Here is a 21,538-nt window from a genome sequence, read left to right as displayed (position 1 = left end):
AGATCAGGAGGAAATGTGCTAGATAACCCCACCCACTATCCATAGCCCATGTCTTTATTCCAAGAATAGCTGTCTTTTTACATCAGGAAAGTGAACTCAAGCTAGCTAACTCCATGGCAACCACAGTGATGAGACCCATGTAGATTTTACCTCAACATAACTGGCTGAAGACACCCTCCATTGCCCCCATCTGGGGTGATAGACATTCCTGGTAGAAAGGACACCCACTCCCATGACTCGCAGGAGAATGGAGCTGATAGAAAGGACCACAGGATCCACCCCAAAGACGGGCGAGCTTCAAAAGTGGGAAACTCATGTGTGGGAGCTGAGAGACTACAGTGGGCAAAAGATGCAAACAGCCTTAACACTCACTATCTGGGAACTGTCAAAAGAATTGAAGAAAAAAAATCTTCGACAGCTCTAGAGAAGGTTTTTATGAAGTTTATCTCCTTTACGGATTCTCTGATGTTTAGAAAGGCCTGAGCTATGAGTGAAGCTTTTCCCTCACTCACTGCATTCATAGGGTCTCTCTCCTGTGTGGATCCTCTGATGCATAGTAAGGTGTGAGCTCCAAGAGAAGCTTTTCCCACGCTCACAGCATTCGTAGGGTCGCTCTCCCGTGTGCATTGTCTGATGAGAGATAAGGGCTGATCTCTGAGTGAAGCTTAGCCCGCACTTGCAGCATTTGTAGGGTCACTCTCCCGTGTGGATTCTCTGATGAGAGTTAAGGGTATATCTCTGAGTGAAACATGTCCGGCACTCACAGCATTCATAGGGTCTCTCTCCTCTGTGTATTCGCTGATGCCTACTAAGGGCTGAGGGATGATTGAAGCTTTTCCCACACTCACAGCATTCGTAGGGTCTCTCTTTCGTGTGGATTATCTCATGTTGAATAAGGGCTGAGTGGTAATTGAAGTTTCTCCCACACTCACTACATGTATTCTCTCGCTTTTCCATGAGAATTTTCTCCTGGGACATAGTTTCCTTGAGGTCCCTGTGAGTTCCCTGACAATTAATGGGTTCATCCACTTCTCCTCTGAGTGGTTTCCCTGCTCTCTCTCTGGTCTGTGGTAACTTTCATCAGCTTTTTCCTGTTCACAGGGGCTGGACACGCTCCCTTTGGATCTTGGCAGTAACTCCCCATGCGCTTTGGTGAGCTCAGCATCTTCCTGGTGAGGATTCTGCTCCTCGCTCTCCAACAGCACCCCATCACCTGCTAGAAGGGAGGAGAAATCTCAGAATTGGGGATGGAAAGGCAGAGAGCAAACCCAAGTAAGTGCTGAAGAGACAGAAAATAAAAATTAGGGACTGAATTTCCCCAAACTCATCCCCATAGGGGAGAATGGAGGGGATCAATTCTGCTCCACACCCAGGACTGGCCTTTAGGGTGGCCATACGGGTGCCCCACCCAAGGGGATGCCGGGTGCAGGGTTTGGATTCCCATCTGCCCTGCTGCCGAGAGGCTCGCTGGGCTGCTGAAAGCAGCACAGGGAGGCAGATAAGCAGCTGCGTGGGGGAGTGGGAGAGACCTGAGTTGTAGGGGGCAGTTGGACGACCAGCCGTCAGAGCCAGGTGACTGCTCCAGAGCAGAGGGGCCCCTCCTCCGCCCTGCTCCACACAGTCCTTCACACACTCCCATCAACATACACACACTCCTTCATATCTTCCCTCAACACACACACACAGTCCACCAATACACACATCAGGGCTCCCTGCATCCAGGTCACTTCCCCACCTGGGCTATGCTGAGACATCAAGAGCAGCTGCTCTCCTACCCTCCCCTTACACAGCCTGCAGGGAAAGTGACCTGGGTGCAGGAAACCCTGAGGTTGCTCCTTGCTCCCCTCTCCCAGGCCCCCCAGGGCTGCATAGGGCAGAGGAGCAGCAGTTCAGTGGGGGAGCGAGCAGCAATGCCAGCTGCTTTGTGCATCTAGGTCAGGTTCCCCACTTGGGTGCAGGAGGATACAAGAGTTAGGGGCAAAGGGGGCACAGTGCAGGGGTTGGGGGCTCAGGAAGGGGCAGGTGTTAAGGTGCAGGGGGCAGAGTTTGGGGTGAAGGGGGTATACACCACGCATGGATTCAGGAGGGAGGTACAGGGGGTATGAGTGAAGGGGGCACAGTCCTGGGATTAGGGTCACATGAGGGAGGGGAAGGGGTTGGGGTGAAGGGGGCACAGGAGGGGGCAGGTGTTGGGAGGGGGCAGAAGTTAGGAGGGAAGGAGGAGCAGGTATTTGGAGTAAAGGGGGCACAGTGCAGGGGCTGAGGGGAGGGAAGGGAGGGTGGGGAGCCTGGGGAGCCCATGAGGGACAGAGGGAATGGGGGGTGCCATGCCCATGGGAGCCGGGGCACCAAAATGCAAGTTTGCCCAGGGTGCCATTTCCCCAAGGCCGGCCCTGCTCACATCCCATCCAAACACTCAGTAGGAAGGGAAGCAGCTCCAGCCGAGATGTCAATCACCATCTGTAGGAAGCCAGGAGTGAGATCTGCTGGGGACTGTCCTGAGCTCACAGAGTCTGTGTGGGGAATCCCAGCTGGGTCTCTCAGGCACTTATAGTTTCTGGGTTGATTTGATGGCTCCTCACCTGTCCAGGGACTTCTCAGGATCTTGCTTTCCTCTGAACCCTGGAGATCCAGGATCCACAGCTCTTCCCCTCCTTCCAGCTGGGAGATCACAGAGGGTTTGGAAACTGGAAACCCTGCTCAAGGGAAAGAAAACAAGGGAGGCAGGAGGATACTTTGCCCATCTCTGGTATAGATGGTGACAAAACTTAAACCCCTGCGAACCAGGAAATGAGAAGTTAATGTAAACGCCCCCCCCTCCAATGCAACCTTAACTTTGCCCCCAACCCTTAACCCTGCAGCTGGCAAGAACCACAGAGGATGGTTCTGTGTGGGCCATGCAAAGGTTAACAAACTGCCACAGGGACTCAGGTATTCAGCTCAATGCAGCAGTAACGGGATGAATTCTATGGTCTGTGGTATAAAGGACGTCAGAGTACATGACCTAATAGTCACATCTGGCCTTCAAAGCTATGAACCCATAATCGATCCGAGGAAAGACTAAGAACATGTCACTGCCTGTGTTGTGTTCACAGACAGGAATCCCAGCATCTATCCGCATGCCTCCAGCTGTGTGCACAGGGCTAGCTGTAGCTGTGACTGGCTGATGGAGGGATGGGTTGGAGCAGCTGGGCAGAGCTGTGCCTGTGCTACGCAGAGAGGTGCATGTGAAACTTGGGGGGGGCCCATTCTGCCTCATTTCGTGCTGAGTGTTGTAGTCTTTGTCAGCAAAGGTGCCCAAGGGTGTGTTCTTGCCATGGGGATTGTCAGCACCCTGGGGGCGTATGTTCGAGTGATCTGTGGGCTTAGTGAGGGGTAAGCGAAGGCAGAGACTCACAAAGAAAACTCAGGGTGAGGGCAAAGGGGTGGTAATACTTTGCAAGTCTCAGCTGGTCTGTGTGCAGGAGGTTCAGTACTGGAGAGCAGCTCAGGGGGAGGAAGCTTCTGTTTGCAATGATGGAGATGAACCCGATTATCTTAGCAAAGAGAAGTTGTGAGACTTTTTGCTGGACTGCTCTGTTCCCAGAAGGCTCTGTAACAGGGGAGGGCAGAGGGCTAGTGTGTGTGTCACTGGCATGTCGGGGTGCTGCTGAAATCGGGCAGAGCAGAGGTGGCATTGTGGGAGTGGTGTGAACCTTAACTTTTCATTTCCCCTTCTAAGAACCGAGGGGATGGGAATCCTTACCCAGCGAGGTCACAGTCTCATAGTTCTCCCGCATGACGTCTCTGTAAAGGGCTCTCCGAGTGGGGTCCAGCAGAGCCCCCTCTTCCCTGGTGAAGTACACAGCCACCTCCTCAAAGGTCACCGGCCCCTTAAAGAGCGAGAGTCCAACACTCGGCTGCCCCACTCACGGCCCCACTATTCATGGGGGAAAGGAGCCAATCAAATGGAAGCTCTGAGAGAGAAACAGTCGGCAGAGTCCTATCCCCACACTGCTGACAGCAGCCAGGGGCACCACGGTGAGAGAACAAAGAGAGACCCCTTGTCTCTGCCTGCAGATCCATCACACACCTACTAGCCAGAGGCTGATACAACCCCATGGTAGGAACCCAACACCCTCCCCACTGCCAGCAGCTGGATGTGAGGGGCCGGGACATCTTCCCTACAGCTCCCTGGTGGGTGCCCCCTTTCCATGTCACACCAGTCCCTGGCTAGCAGGCTGAGGGAAATCAGGTCAGTTTTCCCAGCCCTGCCCAGGGGGTTGGTTTCTCTATTTCCTGTTTCACAAATTAGGGAATTTTCTCCCCAACATCCAAGTGTTTGTTCCTCGAATCTAGACCCACGTTAAACAAGTCCCAACAGGTTTGTCGCACTCTGTCCCCCTCCCTTTCCTCACCCAGGGTATTCCCTGCCCCCTCCAGCCCTAACTCCCCAGAAGTTGCCACCTCTTTAGTATTTCCTGTCCCTCTCCCTCCAGCAGGAACCCACCAGCAACCCCCCAATAACCCGGACCTGAGCTGGCGACACAGCAGCCAGAGAAGCCCACCGGGCCGGGCAAGGAGGGGTTAATGCCTTCCTGTGCCCTGCAACTCCCCCTCCCCCCGCTGCTCCAGCCCCTTCCTGTGCCCTGCAAACCCCCCAGCTGCTCCAGCCCCTTCCTGTACCTTGCAACCCCCCGGGCTGCAGCGCTCGCTGGGAGGTAGCGAGCTGCTACTCCAACCCCTGCCCCCCTCTGGGCTGAGGCGAGTTCCCGCTTCCCCGCGTGTCCCAACCCCCCTGCGTGGGGCCCGGGGGCAGGGCCAGGCCCGGGGAGGAGCCGCCGCTTCCTGTCCCCCGCCCCTTTGTGCCGGCAGCGGGGCCATGGCCGGGGCTCGGAGCGCAGCGCGGGGGCAGCTCCAGCCCTGCAGCCCGCGGGGCAGCGCGGTGAGGCCGGGTGTAGCGCGGGGCGGGGACGCTCCTACCGGGGGGAGTCAGGGCTGGGGGGATGGTTATTACGTGGGGGTCCCAAGCCCCCCCAGCTCTGCCGCTCTCCGGGAAAAGGATCTGAGAGGCACCGGCTGGGAGACGGGGTGGGGCCAGGGGAAAGGATGAGCGGTGGGGGGAGGCTCAGGCTGGCCCCCGACACGTCCCTTCCCTGGGCTAGAGAGGGCGGAAGCGCCCCCGAGGCAGGCTGGGAGATGTAGTTTCTGACTGTCCCCGGAGCGGAAGGGACGTCGCTGGGAGGCGGAGCCGAGTTGCAAACGTGCGCGGGCCGCTCCGGCTCTGCCTGGTTCGCGCGGGGCCGTTGGAGCCTCTCCCGGGGCTGGAGAAGGGTTTGTGCCGTTGGGGCTCTGGGCATGCGCAGATCGCGGCGGGAGAGCCCTTCATTAACCCCCCCCCCGTGCCCGGCCCGGGCCCTGCCCCGCTGGAGCCGCCCTGGGGCCGCCCCGGGCTCTGCCCGCCCCGCTGCGGAGCTGCAGCCTCCAGGTCCCGGAGCGAGCCCCGGGGGCGGGGCCGGGGTCTGGGCCGGGCGGTGACTCTGCCCCAGTGTCGGGGGGGGGGAACCCGGCATCTCACAGCGCCGGGATCTGCTCCCGGGGGGGGGCAGCGCCTGCAGGGAGCTCGGAGCTGCTGTCCCCGCAGGAGCCCAGCGCCCCCCGGGCCCGGCCAGGCTCTGCCCTGGGGCCCCACGGGGGGTGCTGGGGGGAGGGGCCCGGCCCCACTGGGGTCCCTGCGTGGGGCTGGGGGGGGAGTGAGACTGGGCTGGGAAAGGGGCGGGTGGGAAATGTCTGTGCAGCCCGGACATGGCCGGGGGGGGGGGGAAGAGCAGGTGACCCCCCAGGAGCGGGGAGAGAAGGGGGGGGCTCAGATCCCCTCGGATTTACCGCCGCCCCCTCTCGTGGGGACCCCCCTCCTCTCCCGTCCTGCCCCCTTTCTCCCTAGAGAGCAACCAGCAACACCCAGGGTGACCCCCTCTTCCCTCAAATCCCTGAGAAGTTCCCTGTTCCCCTCACCCGATTGTGCCCTATTTTCTCTCCCCTTGGCCAATGGCCAGTTCAAATCTCAGGTTTGGGGTGTTTCCCCCCATTTTCACCTGCAGTGATTTGTCCTTGTGTAGGTGGGAAATGGTTCCCTGGAGCGATTTCTGAACTGGGCAGAGGGTTAATGGGCAGAGGCTGGGTGGGCCCTGAGACAGGGACACCTCTGGGCTGGGCTGGGGGGGCCCCTCTCTGCTGGCAACATGGCGTGGAAAGGGCCAGGAAGGGGAGGGAGGAGCAAGTGTTCCCCATAGAAAGGGGCCAGCCCCAGGTTTCCCAGTCCAGCTACTCCTCCCCTTCCCCCCCCATCACCTGCTAGTCACATTCCCAGACCCTATTGCCAGCCCCTCCCCACAGGCAGCGACCTTCTGACTGCAGCCCCACTCCTTTCCCCTGTGAAAAGACATCACCCAGGGCTCCCTCCTGGCCCTGTGAGTGTGAGGCAAGATGAATCTGTCCCATTCTGTTGTTGATTCAATATCCCTGTATAATTCCTCCAGTTTCCCCTCTTTTCCCTTGAACTGTTGAATGGTGACATAAAATCTCCCCACATGTTGATGCTTGTCCCTTATGTTGGCAAATGTTTAGTTTGTGCCCCATTTTCTTCTCAGTTCTGAAATACTAATATCAAATTCTCAAAAATCTTCCTGCTTTTCTCTCCAGGTGTGTGACTGAGATCAGGGCTCTTATCGTAGTGAGCGTGGCCCTGTTCTGCCAGGTGCTGAAGAGACCCCAACTGAGATCTGGGTCCTGTTCTGCCAGGCGCTGAAGAGACCCTAGCTGAGATCAGACCCCACTGTTGTGCCAGGTAAAACTGAGACCTGCACCGAGATCACGGCCCCCCTTGTGCCAGGCAGTGCATGACTGTGACCCAAACTGCTGCCTCCATTGTTCTGGGCACTTCAGAGACCTTGACTGAGATCTGTGTCCCCGTTGGACCTTGCATTGCACTGACCCTGTCGAAGATCACACCCCATCACTGTACTGGGCACTGCACAGACCCTGACAGAGATCCTGCCCCCACATTTTGCCAGTTGCTGCAGGGGCCCTAAACAAAATCAGGGATCCTGTAATGCTGGGAGTTGCAGAGTCCCCAACTGAGATGAGGCTTCCTATTGTGCAGGGCTCTGCACAAACACTGACCAAGATCAGAGTCCCCATTCTGACAGGTGCGGAAAAGACACCAAGAGTATCTCTACCCTGCTGTCAAAAATCACCAGCTGGTTCCATGCCAGCTGACTCAGGCTCACAGGGCTCAGGCGAAGGGGCTGTTTAATTACAGTGTAGATGTCTGGGCTTGGGCTGTAGCCAGGCTGTAGGACCCTGTGAGGTGGGAGGATGCCAGACCTTGGGCTGCAGCCCCAGCCGGAACATGGACACCACAATTAAACAGCCCTGCAGCCTGAGACGTGTGAGCCCAAGTCAGCGGGCACAGGCCAGCCGCCGGTGTCTGACTGCAGTGTCGAGATGCCCACAGTGACAGAGAGGCCTTGCCTCTAAAAGCTCAAAGGCTAACTAGGCCAATTGTGGGAGGGGACTCTCCATTTTACAAATGGGGAAACTGAAGCTCAGAGAGCTGAAGTAATTTGCTCAAGTTTGCATGGAGAATTTGGGGCAAACTGGGAACTGAACCCAGTTTGTTTCAGTTCTTGCCTCTCCCCTTAACCCCAAGCCCAGCGTGTGTGTGTACAGTGTTGTTTTTGCCTGTGTTTGCCTTGCATTGGCTTCCAAGGGAGGCTGTGGAATTTCCTTCACTGGAGGTTTTTAAGACCAGGTTAGAGATACACCAGTCTGGGAATGTCTAGGGATACTTGGTCCTGCCTCAGCACAGGAGGCTGGAGTAGACGCCCTCTCAAGATCCCTTCCAGGCCTACATTGAAATAATTCTCTTTTGTGCTGTGCCCTTGTCATAAACAGATAGTTAAGGGTTAATAGAACAGGAGTACTTCATGTGTCTTTTGCCTGTAAAGGGTTAACAAGTTCAGTGAGCCTGGCTGTCACCTGACCGACCAGAGGACCAATCAGGGGACAGGATACTTTCAAATCTTGAGGGAGGGAAGTTTTTGTGTGTGCTGTTAGAGTTTGGTGGTTATTCTTTCTGGGTTCTGAGAGTGACCAGATGTGCAACCAGGTTTCTCTCCAATCTCTCCGAAACAGGCTCTTATGTGCTCAGAATAGTAAGTACTAGATAGATCAGGCCAGTTAGGCTTATATTTGTTTTCTTTATTTGCAAACGTGTATTTGGCTGGAAGGAGTTCAGATTTGTATTTGGCTGAAAGGATTTTAATTTGTACTTGTATACTTAGGCTGGGAGGGTATTCCCAGTGTCTATAGCTGAAAGACCCTGTAATATATTCCATCTTAAATTTACAAAGATAATTTTTACTGTTTTTTTTCTTTAATTAAAAGCTTTTCTTGTTTAAGAACCTGATTGTTTTTTTATTCTGGTGTGAGACCCTATGGGGCTGGGTCTGGATCCACCAGGGAATTAGTGGGGAGAAAGGAGGGAAGGGGGAGAGAGAGGTTAATTTTCTCTCTGTGTTAGGATTACTTTCTCTCTCAGGGAGAGTCTGGAAGGGGGAGAGAGAAGAAGGGGGGAAGGTGAATTTTCCTCTCTGTTTTAAGCTTCAAGGAGTTTGAATCACAGTGATCTTCCAGGGTAACCCAGGGTGGGGAAGCCTGGGAGAGGCAACGGTGAGGGAAAGGGTTTACTTTCCTTGTGTTCAGATCCAAAGGGACTGGGTCTTGGGGGTCCCCGGTCAAGGTTTTGGGGGGACCAGAATGTACCAGGCACTGGAATTCCTGCTTGGTGGCAGCGCTACAAGTTCTAAGCTGGTAATTGAATTCATGCTGGTACCCCATCTTTTGGACGCTAAGGTTCAGAGTGGGGGTTTAAGCCATGACAGCTCTGTTCTACGCTGAGCTGTTTTGCATGGTGCCTTTTGGACCTATGATGCACCATGTTGTGTTGGATAGTTTTATGGTGCGCTGTTTTGCCTCAGCTTGTTTTGTGTCTGTGGCCATGGCTACACTGGCACTTTACAGCGCTGCAACTTTCGCGCTCAGGGGTGTGAAAAAACACCCCCCTGAGCGCTGCAAGATACAGCGCTGTAAAGCCTCAGTGTAATCAGCGCTGCAAGCTACACCCGTAGAGGATGTGGTTTACGTGCAGCGCTGGGAGAGCTCTCTCCCAGTGCTGGCGCTCTGACCACACTCACACTTCAAAGCACTGCCGCGGCAGCGCTTTGAAATTTCAAGTGTAGCCATAGCCTGTGTTATGTTGGTTTGAGTTGAGCTATTTTGCAATGTATACTTTTGTCCTAAGGTGTGTTAGTTTGCATTGTGTTGCTTTCTTCTCCTTAGTGTTGTGTCATTTTATGCAGTGCAATGTAGTTTTTTGTTTTGTTGTTGTTTTTTTAATGGCCTGACATCATGTTGTTGTGTGGTTTTTCTATGTATGTTGTTTTATACGTATATATTGCATAGCATCCTAGAAATGTAGGGCTAGATAATGACATCTTGAGGTCCTAAGTCCAGCTCTCTCTGCTGAGGCAGGACCAAGTATATGTTGATTATCTCTGACAGAGGTTTGTCCTACCTGTTCTTAAAAACTTCTGGGGAAAGAGACTCCACAGCCCCCGCTTGTAAGACTATTCCAGAGCTGAACTAGCTCAGCTCTGGTGACACGCCCACAGATTTTAGTGGTGAGCAGCTGTGGAGAGAGAGGAGACCCCAGTGAGTGGGCAGCTGGGTAAAGAGACTAAAGTTGGGAGGAGAAACATTGATGTGTGCAAGGTCTGTGACAGAGCTAGAACTAGATCTCAGTTCTAGTGCCACCGTGCTGCCGTTTTGGGCACTGAAGGTCTCTGCCACACTGGTGTTTTAGGCACTGGTGCAAACCCTTAGTAGAGACAGAATTTACACTAGTGCACTCTGGCACTGGTGCACCATGTCCCTGTTTGAATGTTTGAAGTGGTGGGGTGGGAAGGGCAGTGACCTTGCAGAGGCCTGGGTCTGGCTGAACAGTGCAGCTGGTAAGGGAGGGGCAGCAGTGAGTGCTGGAGGGATGAGCCAGGAGCACAGCCACACAGGACTGGACACTGAATTCTCCTGACCCATGACACACACACCCAGCTGTGTGCAGGGACTGCAGCTGAGCTGCCCTGCCAAGACAGCCTGTGCATCCATGGACAAACCACCTCTTCCTGCAGCCTAATACAGTGAGGTCTGGGGACCTTTCCAAGCTGCGGGTGATGTGGCTCTGGCGTTAACGGGGTCTGTTCCTGGCTTTGTCCCTGACCTGCTTGGTGACCTTGGGGAAGTCACAGCCCCTCTCTGTTTTCCTCCTACCCATTGTCTCCTTGGATTATGATCTCTTTGGGGCAATTACTGTCCCGCTCTGTCTGTGCAGTGCCCAGCAGAATGGGGGTGCTGATCTCAGTCAGGTTCTCTGCCATGTGCTGCACGATGGGGCCCTGATCTCCATCAGTGTCTGTGCAACACAAAGCACAGTTTATAGACTCACAGACTTTAAGGGCAGAAGGTAGAGGTGTATTTCAGATGAGGTCTCATCGGTGCCTTTTATAACAGTACTAACCCTTTCATGTGTCTGCTGGAAATACCTCACCTGATGTATCCTAGGACTGCATTAACCTATTTCATGGCTGCATCACATTGGCAGCTCATAATTATCCTGTGATCAACCAGTCTCTTCCTCTGTCACTTCCAATTGACAAATCCCCAGCTTATTGCAAAATTATGCACTTGGGGACTAACAACTAGAATTTGTGCACTATTAATTTTCATCCCATTTCTATTACTCCATCTTTCAAGGACATGCAGATTTTCTTGTATGATTTTCCTGTCCTCCTCCATATTGGCAATCCCTCCTGGCTTTGTATCCCACTCCCACTTCTTGTGCCAAGATCACTAATAAAAGTGTTGAGTAAGATTGGTCCCAAGACTGATCTGAGGAACTCCACTAGTAACTCCCTCCAGCCTGACAACTCACTGTTCAATATGACCCCCTTGTAGACTCCCCTTTAACCATTTATTTATTGACCTTTCGGTTCTCATATTAATCCCCATCGTCTCCAATTTAATGAATAGTTTCCCATGTGGAACTGTATCAAAAACCTTACTGACATCCAGGTCAGGTTTCTCTGGCACAACCTACCTTTTGTAACACCATATTTTATTTATTTATAGCGCTGAAGGCTGGGAGGAACTGTTAGCAATAGGCTGAGAATGGCCATGTGGAGGTGGGGGAGGGGATGGCAGACAGTGGGGAGGCAGGGAGGGTGAGGCATTGGAGGTGTATCTGGGAATGTGTTTTGTAGGAGTCCATGTCTCTGCTCCCTGTGGCCGTGGTGCCTTCCGTGCCAAAGCAGCATGTCAGCAGAGCAGACGCACAGACCGTAGCTCTGCCTGGAACACGCAGCGTTCACTGCCAGACGGGCTGGGCAATTTTTCAAGAACCCAGCTTGTTATGCCTGGCTGGGGTGGGTTCAGCTGGATGGGGGTCTGGGGCTCTGATAGTTTGAGATGTTCCTTTTTTCATAGTCAGTTCTTTCCATTTATTGTTTTACCCCCACCTATGCACGATGCCGCTCTCTTCTTAACTTGTTTCGGTTATTTCACTTCCAGTTTTTAAATGGGATCTAAGAATTGCAAAGCTGATTGAAAGATAAACAAACAGAACCATTTGAATGTTGACCCGTAGCTGATGGAACTATACCTAGTGACGGTCAGCTGTAATGACCGGGTTCCCTATAGCGTTTTTGGTGGGGCTCGTTTTTAGGGTGAAAGGGCTCGTCAGGTGTTAGCCCTCTAAAGAACATGTCACCGGCCAGGGCTTGCAGTCTTTCAGGAGAGGTGCGCTGGGTTGTATTTAGGAATCTGAAAATAAAAGGTTAAGATGGCTGGTTCACAATATCCAATGAAATCTTGCAAACAATTATACAAATGGACCCTGCTGCTATTAAAAGAACATGGTATTAATAGTGATTCAAAACTGACATTAAAATGATGAGAGAAACGCATGAGAAATGAACTGACACCTACTTACCATTTCTTAATGCCTAAAATTTTGACACTCCCTCATGCCATCTTTTTTTAAAAGCGCTGCACAGCACACAGTCAAGTTAATGAATGAAAGCACACCCATTATTGACTGCTTTGTGTTGCATAAGCATCTGATTAAGCATCTAATTACAACTGTACCACTGTAAGTGGAAATGCATCAACCTAGCTTAGCTCCAAGGTGTTTAGATGGGAATGAAAAGTTTCTGAATTAAATACATGGCAGAATGGTTAATGGAGCAAATACACTGAAATGCCTCTATCCAGTCCTGTTGACTTCTCCTAAACCCTCCATGAGTTCTGGCCTCTTGGTCAACTTGGCTCCCAGTCTCACGTCAGCTGTGCCCTCTGCCAGGCTAACCCATTTTTACTGAAATTCTTCATCCTCCTCATCCAGGCAGGGGCCCTTAAGGTACCTGCGTTAATCACAGTCTCTTGGAGTGGGGCTATTTCGATTTCAGGGAACGATTTCTCAGAATTACTGACTCTGGGAGGTGGGAGAGAGGAGAGGCTCAGAGGGGGTTTGTTCTTAGGGCCAGGTTCAACCCTGGTAGGCTCCATGTTACCTCATCCTCCATCCTCCCCCATGTGTGTCTGCTCATGTGTCAGTGTGTCACTTGATCATAATGCCACTGGCCTCAGCAGAGCTCCCAGACAGGAGCTACATCACAAGAGGGTTATGGTACTGAGAGTAAAATACATCACAGGGATGGTGTAATTATCCTGAAATGAAACATTCCAGTCTAGGAAGTGAAAGAATTCAAGTACTTCATTACTTAAAATTATGCTTGAAATGATTAGATTTTTATGAATAAGTTGCAGTAAATGTTGATTTCACTGTACACACACACACATGAAAAAATATTTGTATAAGTAATATACAGAAATGCTTCTGGAGAAAGTGAAATTTGATTTAAGGATATTTACACTGTAAATTTTGGGTGTGACATTGACAATTTCTCTTTGAACAGTTATATGATTTGGCTTTTGGAATCTCAGCAGTTACTATAATTAAATAATTGTTGTCTGACTACTCCCATAACTTCCCACAGCTCTGAACATTGAAATTGTAAACATTGAAAAAAGGGCTTAAAAATAAAGATGGCTATCTATTGAAATTAAAAGAAAGAAATAGACAAAATGAATTTTATCAAACCCACTTAACAGCAATTGCAATATGTTAGGGGATGGAAATTCACAACTAAGGCACCAACCTTAATTCTGCCCTATAGTGACACTAGTCAATCACCGTAGGGCTACGAATTAGGCATTTTAGTGTATAAAGTTCCAGGTTACAAATGGATGTGATCTAAAGACACATGACATCTTTTCCTCAGGATATCACCGTCACTGAGTTGTTTCTCTTATGGGTAATTCCCAGAAATGAACAGATTAATAACATTTTATCAGTTATGAAGTGACCATTTCAGATATCTGGGGAGTGTCTGTTATTTTGCACTAGGGGCCAGGTCCTTGGAGAGACGGAAGCTTGGTTTCATTTAACTTCTCCATGCTCAGCAGCTTCTGGAATTTGGTTCAAAGTATTTACATGTTTCCCTGCCCTGTTCTTAAAAGTGCTGCTGTAGAAAGTGGGGAAGAGCAGGAACTGACTGCAGGATCAGTAGCTGAGTCCCTTAGATATTTATAGCTCATCAGAAGGAGGATGGGGATTGCTGGGTGTCTGGGGATTTAATAATAAACACACAAATATCATTGTTCTTAGTGAATTTTCATCTTCTAATTCCCATAACCCACTAATTATCCCTGGCTGCCCCCGGCCGTCTGGGGAGGGAGAACTAGTAAACTCCTGTGGCCAGTGTGGAACCGAAGGCACAAGGATCTTTCCGTGGCTGACTCAAAGTCACCCAGAGTGAAATTCACTTCACTGGATAAGGCCCTAGTTGCTGAGCTCTGCAGAGGGGTAGGGAGGTGAATTCCATCCCCCATTCTTGAGCATGGGCCCCCCTCCAGTTCTCAACCTGATCTCAGACACTACCCCAACCTTCCCCTGCAGTGATGGACCCACTTGATGCTGCCAGAGCCATGTGCCATGGGAGCTAGAGAGGACAGAGGCCCAGCTCCAGAACTGCTCCCCCTGCCCACAGCCCCCAAGCTGTGCTAGAGTCGCCCTGACTTTCCAATCTGCAGATCGGTCCAGCTGTACCCAGCCCGTGCACCCACCATGCACAAACTGTCAAAACAAACATGCTAGGATTGGGAAAGACCATCTGGGGCTGGCTTCAGTCTCCCTTTGCTGCTGTGAGGGGAATGGGGTGGTCCCTCATGTAGGATACAAACATACCCAAGGGCAGAAGGGAAATGTAGTTTCTTCCAGGGGTTTGCAATGTTTGGTTTAGAGTCCTGAGCTCTGTCTTCCTGTTTGTCTCCTTGTGCCACTTTCAGATCTCTTGGAGAGACAAGGTGGGTGAGGTAATTTTTTTAGAACCAATTAAAAATACCTTTTTGCTATCCTGGGACCAACATGGGTACAACAACTTTCCCCTTTGTAATCCCTCCCCATCTCACCTCCCCCTCAGCTGAGACTGTCCCATGTGATAGGAGAATAAGGGTTCAGTCCTGTCACTGGATTGGGTCTTGCTAGGACTAACGGGAGTAAAAGCCTGTGTGCATTAATGACAGCAGCAGCTCTGGGACTCGACACATAGGGAGAAGAGATGGGAGTGAGCAGGTTATGTTTGTGCCAGGTGTGAGTTACTCGTGGGAATTCTGCACCGCTGCGTATGCATAGAATTCACGTCCAGCACAGAATTACTTTTTTTGGCTTGAAGAAAATACATTCTACCTGAGAAGTGCTACAGTTGTGCCTTTCACCCACCAGAGGCCCCTGTGGCACTAGAACAAGCAGCATTCAGCTGGGTTCATCTTGGTGGCAATTTGTTGCCCCGAGCTATACCCCAAATGGGGAGAGAGCTAGTGCGTGCAACTTGGGAGAGTCCTGAGACACGGCTGGCTCTGGGGGTGGGGACAGGGTGGTCATTCTCTACTCACAAGAAGGTGTGGAAAGGGCACAGGAGGAGCAAATGTCCCCTATGGAGACTGCCCAGCCCCAGATTATCCAGTCCCAGTCACTTCTTCCCCCACCATACCCCAAACCTCTTTACCCCTCAAACCATCAGTTGCCAGTCTTCCCTCGCTGCTAGCCCTTCCTGACTGGCAGAGACCCTCTAAGCCAGTAGTGTGTCAGGGCTCAACCTTCTGCCTGAGTCCTCCGGGCACTTTCTTCCACTTTAGCTTTCTGCCCTGGACCTCAGTGAGTCGAATGCTGGCCTTGCTTGGCGCCTGCCCTGAAACCTGCTAGTGGCCCCCGGCTGGCCCAGGTCCCCTGGTTCAGAACCACTGCCTTTGCCCATGAATCACAGCAATGTTCAGGTTACTGCCAGTCATAGAATCATAGAATATGAGGGTTGGAAGGAACCTCAGGAGGTCATCTAGTCCAACCCCCTGCTCAACGCAGGACCAATCCTCAACTAAATCATCCCAGCCAGGGCTTTGTCAACCTGACCTTGTCCCAAAGGACCAGTCACGTACTGAGGTCAATTGAATCTTAGATCTCACAACAAAGACAATACTTGTAGCCAGTCCTGTAATAACCTGTATTAAGACTAATATAAAAGGAAATGAGAGTTGTTTACGAAGTTAAAGCAGGTAATCCTATAGATGCAGAGAAGTTACAGTCTTAAATTTCAAAAGGTAATAGAAGCTTCTATAATAAGCAAGCCCTATATCTTCCTTAGGACTAACACAGGCTAATCAGCTGGGGATCTCTTGCTTATGCCTAGAAACTTCGCCTCTCCCCCCCACCCCCCCGAGTCCAAGCAGCATACAGATAATCAGTTCCTTCTGTATGGGGTTTTTCATCCCTTTCCTGCCATGTGCTGTGAGCTGCAAACTCAGCTAATGGGAAGTCAAGAGCACAACAACAGTCTTTTGTCATCTTTAACATCGCATAATAGTCTATCTGGTGTTGATGGACCTTTCCTGCCAGACAGGGTGTAATGCATTCGATTGCCAATCAGCACTTCACCTAGGTAAAGTCTCTGTTCTGTCTGATAATTTACAGAGCCACAGAGGCTCACAATGCAGTAGTCAGATATTAACCCAGGCAGCAACTCACAAGCATTCAATAAAGTGTAAACACATTCTTATAGTCCTAATACCTGTTTTAACCATACTAACACAGGTGAGTCAGACTGATTCCACTGTGTGTTTGTCCCTGTTCAGTGAAGACATGGGGACTTTTGCAAGAGCTAACACCTCATCTGCCAGTGTCACAGGCAGGATGGGCAGGAATGGTGTCTCTAGCCTCTGTTTGCCAGAAGCTGGGAATCGGTGATGGGGTGGATCATTTGTTGGTTACCTGTTCTGTTCATTCCCTTTGTCGGAGAAAAACGCAGTTCTCGCTTTTTCTTTGGGTGCAGCAAAATCAAATACTTTATTATTTCTCAAGCAATTGCAATAGAGAGACGGAGTGCCCTAGGACACAGGGTTGCCCCAGTCCCGGACAGGTCTCTCAACAGGTAAACAATTACAGCAAGCACTTATATCTTTGTTACAGACAATAACCAAGCAATAATACAGACAATAATGAGCAACGGCTGCATTTTGTTTATACATAGGCTATCCTGCTATCTTATTTTTCTCACCTCTAGGCACCAGTCTACGTATTTGATTATCAGTGCAAGGTCGTGATAACTTCTCACACAGTTCTTTCCTACTTGCCTCACACTATCCTCACTTCTACAAGTCTCACGTCATTAGGGTTACAGCTGGCCTAACTCTTGCTAACACAGCGACATGCATTAAGATCCCCTACAAATCCTTGTCAATTCTTTCCCTTCTTCCACACTCCCCCCTTTTGTACTTCTAGTACAACAGATATTCTCAAATCTCTATTTGCATTAAACCATGGATTTCTGATTCTACATCAGATGTTTCAACCTTAGGGGTTTTCATTGGATATAATGAGAATTCATGATTAGCATGGACATGAAAGGTATTACTATTATTATGTCTTTTACAACAACAATAACATAATCCTAAACTAACTAACAGCAATGTAAGCAATAACATTCCCATAGCAATAATATGATGAGGTTGTTGTACAGTTTTGGTTACAAAGCACAATGCATCATACTTAGTACACAAAGTAGACACTCTATAAGCTGTGTGAAAGGCATTCTTTTCAGCTTGATATATATTTTGAAGCATGTGAATTTGCTCTTATATTTCAGAGATTCTTTGAACCTCTGGTAACAATGAAAGCAAATTTTGAAATCGATCAGGTACTAAGCTGCTCCAGTTAAAGGGTATCTGAAAACTAAGGGCTACTTGCAAAATTCTATCTGCAGGCCAATAAACAATATGATTGCCTGCAGTGGTAATGAGATTAACATGTATATCTTGCAATGTGGTGGTTTTAACGTACACACAGCTATCATTAGCTTGAAAAAGTAGGTGTCCTGTCAGGATATTCTTTGTCTTCTACCCTCCCAGTAAACGTTATCATGAACAGCGACAACTTCCCCTGGCTTCAGTTTATGGATACACTGAAGCTGTAGGGGTTCTAACAGCCAAAATGTCCATTGACTCCCTATTCCTATCCAAAATATCAGGTGTTATTCTAGGGGCACTGACTGTAAATCAGTAAGGTATACCAGATGGTCTATTTTCCCAGATGTCTCGATGAATAATCCAGTCCCACATGCATCCTCCCCATGGAGCCATCAGGATTCGGTATGTGGGAACCCACACCCCCCTAACTGGTCCAAATGCATGGAAGGAGCACTGTGAATGTCCACACTTCCACTCAGAAAGTGTCCAAGTATGTCTCCATGACCACAGATCAGATGGTACTCCTGATGTGTCTGTAAGGGCAGTGGGCAAAGTCTGGTGCTCAAGATCACTCCGAATGGCCATTAGCTGGTCATTCAGGAAATCCTGAATTTCTGAACATGCTAGATCCCACTGCAATGCCTTCCCAGCCTCAGTGATATTCAATACCATCTCTCTCAATAACTTCTGGGTCATAGAACTAAGGGTGGAAATGACATGTAACTCACCAACTCCAGCCTGTACTTGGTTTAGCTGAGCCTCAGAGATAAGACTGGTGGCCTTTTCTAGTTGGTCCAATTTCTCATCATGTTCTTGGCTTTTAAGAATATTCCGAATGTCTGCTGAACTATTGGCCCCATCCCATGGGGATCTGGTCAAGACCCTCTTTTTCCAGAGGAAATAACCCCGGTCCTCTGTTGCGCTAATCTAATGGCAGCCCCTTGTGAGCGATTTGGGTATGTAGAGGTGATTTGGAAACTGGATAAGGGCAATGTAAATTTGACAGTCCCTAGTGTTGTATTAATCATAGTCCATTGATATCCTAATACATCTCTCTTTGGTGTAGAGCTATACCACATCTGTTGGTTGTATACCTTTATATATTTCTAGGAGGCATTAATGTTAATAGCATAAGAGGGTGTGTATTGCAATAAGGTACAGGTTACATTATCAGTCACTGGAATGATTTCAGTACAGGTAAAATTTCCAGTGGCAGAACAAACTCTTTGGGTATTCGTTTGATTATTCACTAATTGGGTAACCAAATAACAATAAGGGCTTCTTTCATGTAACACAGTACAAATTCTAGGAATAGCCATCATATCTACTTCACTATGGAACCCATCAATTTCAATTACAGATTCTTGGGTTCATTTGTAATGATAACATAGATTTCTATTTCCACTGATCCATTTATTCTCCACTCAATTATTCACTTATATGGGATATCCTGAACTTTAAAAATATTTCTTTTTTTTCCAAACAATCTTCAAATAAATCACTAAAGTGTGAAGGCCTTGGCCATTGGTTTTATCAAATATATGACATTGTCTGTATTTGGATGTATTACAGGGGTAATATTGTAATGGAGGAGATGGCAGAGGCAGTGGCAACAAAGTGCCTTTGGTACTTGTCATTTAAAATCCAATTAGAGAGAGCAATACATACTGAAGTATTTATCCAAAAAACAGGACACAGCCTGTAGAATAAACCCCAAAATCCAATCAATACCACATTCCCAAGCAGGGTCCCACAAATTTCTTCCTGCCAGTGTATAATTCTTTTTCTTCACCAGGATCAGTTCTTAATGTCCTTTCTAGTCAGGAATTCCTGGACTTTGGCAATTTCAGTGGAGTGAGTGTTCCTTCTTCTTTCCTGAAACAGTCGTAGGTCAGCATCCTACAGGGGAGAGGTTACCAGCACATCACCCTGTAATGGTTTTGATTCTTCCAGAAAAATCCAAAGGCAGAGTAGGTCTGTCAGTGGACAAGGGAGAGGTTACTAGCACTTCACCTTATCCTTTTTCCCTGCTGTTCAGAAGACACACAAGGAGAAATAGGCTAATCATCAGTAGGAGAATTCTCCCAAGATGGAGGGGTCTTTTTGCAGTGAGAATCATGGGTACAGGCAGTCCGTCTTTGGCACTTCACAGCGGTGTTGGTAGTCAGCGGGACTTAATAAGGGCCTTTCCAGCATGGAGCCAAAGTAGTCTTTCGTTGGTGGACCTTTACATAGATCCAGTCTCCTGGTTCCAAGGAGTGGCAGGGCTGCTAGGGTCTTTGGGTAGCGCTTCTTTACCTGTGAGAATAGAAACCTAACACATTTCATTAGCGCCTGGCAGTGTTTTGCAGATCTCATAGCTGCTTGGGCACATTCAAGCCCCTCCTTTTCTTGGTTGTCAGCCAAGTCTTAACTGTAAGCAGTGTCCTTGAATGGGGCCAGTGTCTTATCTTTAGCCTGAGCTTGCTAGCTATTTTTCCCAGTTAATTCATTCTGTTCTTTTTCCTTCTCCCCTTCTTGGCTTTTTTTAACCTAAAAAGGAAACTTCCACTCTTCACTCATACACCTTTTTCCCAACAATGAACACACAAACATTGCCATTATACAGTACATTAGTCTTCTTATTCAATGTATGCCACATATACCCTTCCACTAAAATACTCTTATTACAGACCTTTGGAGCAACAAGCCAGGACAAGCACATGCACTTTGAGGAGTTCATTCAATACAACCTCTAGTCCAATAGCGTCCCACCTTCCCCAGTCCTCTGGCTAGAAATCTGAGGTAGCCAGAAGGATCCCATGTACAATATGGGAAGTGGGTTAACTTTTCAAGTCCTTGCTTCCAAAGACTGTTGGTATGCAAATTTTAATAACAATTTTCAATTAAAAGATTTGGCCAATAAGGTTTCTTTTCTTACTTAAGGAAATGTATTAGACTTTAGTATATCACATTTTCCTGATTTATCCAAACAGTTTGTATTCCAAGTTGAACAAAACAAGTATCTGCATTCTAGTCGGACCCCGCTGCCTGATTCCAATCCAGACCATCCCATGAAAACACTAAACACAATAATTCTGGCCACGAGACAAACACCACAAGACGGAACATAGAACACAAAACATAATTCCTATTGTGCCAGTAAATGCATGATACGTTGAATGCTGTTTAGCTGATAACAGTTTTCTCTGATTATCTGAAAGACAAAAAACAGAGGTCTACCCTCCTGGGCAGTCAATCATCGCTTAAATATGCAAATACCCTTGTTGACTTCAGGCAAAACAGAAGAATTACCCCATATTTTCTTGTATTTGTTTCATAGGCATCCCAGGTTTCAGTGGCTTCTACCTGATCAGTTAGATAATTTACATCAATACGGATGCTTTCTGGCTTGCTTTTGGATCCAAAGCTATCCACAGCTTAAAGATTCTTACCTTAAAAGGGACATAATTAACTTTACCAGAATTTATTTACAAACATTTTAAAGACACCAAGAACTTTCCTCTTTAGCAATCCTTTCTGAACACCGGGTAAAGACCATTTATTTAACATATAATCCAAAGGACTATCCTTAGAGGGTTTCTGCTGAGACCCACCCATCCCCTTTTCTGGCACTCAAACAGAATTAAACAGAAAGAAGGGGGGAATAATGGTCTAATCCAAAAAAATCCAAGCCAGCAATCTCTGCTTACACTGACTGCTACAGGGGATGGAACAGAAGAATCTTAATAGGACCTCAGGGCTTCTTCGCAGGCTATGGTTTCCACCCTGAGGAATTACGAACAAAAAGCTCAGTTCTGCCTAACACCAACACCCAAAGGTATAAGACAGGGAAACAGTAACCAGGTAACCAGAATATAACCAGAACCCTCTTATTTCCTTATCCTATTAGGGCTCACCTTTAATCATGCAGTCCTTAACATATAACACCAACAGTACCAAGCAAAGCAAACATAAAATAACAAGGGTAAAACAAATAGATGGTGTAAATTCTGCAGGGCTCTCCCCTTCTCAATTGCTCACCAAACTGTGACAAATTTCTGTTACCAATCTATCCCTCGTGTCAGGTGATCAGGTTGACACTGCA

The 21,538-nt window shown here is 48.9% G+C and overlaps 1 protein-coding gene across 5 annotated transcripts; it reads right to left on the bottom strand.

Moving 5' to 3' along the window:
• Window positions 1-509: 509 nt before the first annotated feature.
• Window positions 510-4,851, bottom strand: LOC115636001 (zinc finger protein 251-like). Of its 5 annotated transcripts, none has more exons than XM_030535555.1 (3): window positions 3,746-4,636; window positions 2,583-2,699; window positions 510-1,213 (listed from the first exon to the last, which is right to left on the bottom strand). In XM_030535555.1, exons 1-3 carry the CDS (start codon window positions 3,777-3,779, stop codon window positions 879-881), a joined length of 486 nt encoding a protein of 161 aa, XP_030391415.1. In that variant the 5' UTR covers window positions 3,780-4,636; the 3' UTR covers window positions 510-878. The 5 variants fall into 5 exon arrangements, 4 of the variants coding, with proteins under 4 accessions (XP_030391415.1, XP_030391413.1, XP_030391414.1 ...); XM_030535553.1 differs by having other exon boundaries at window positions 510-1,216; window positions 3,746-4,634; XM_030535554.1 differs by having other exon boundaries at window positions 510-1,216; window positions 2,583-2,696; window positions 3,746-4,610.
• Window positions 4,852-21,538: the final 16,687 nt, after the last annotated feature.

This window comes from Gopherus evgoodei, chromosome 16 (genome assembly GCF_007399415.2).
Source record: "Gopherus evgoodei ecotype Sinaloan lineage chromosome 16, rGopEvg1_v1.p, whole genome shotgun sequence".
NCBI lineage: Eukaryota > Metazoa > Chordata > Testudines > Testudinidae > Gopherus > Gopherus evgoodei.
Note: the sequence above shows the minus strand (reverse complement) of the source record. Positions and strands in the feature narration are given on the sequence as shown.

Coding starts and splice junctions, on each gene's coding strand:
- LOC115636001 (XM_030535553.1), bottom strand. CDS start 3,779: ATGCGGGAGAACTATGAGACTGTGACCTCGCTGG. Junction 2,700..3,745: donor TGAGACTGTGACCTCGCTGG/GTAAGGATTCCC, acceptor CTTTCCCTTGAG/CAGGGTTTCCAGTTTCCAAA. Junction 1,217..2,582: donor CCTGAGAAGTCCCTGGACAG/GTGAGGAGCCAT, acceptor CCTCCCTTCTAG/CAGGTGATGGGGTGCTGTTG.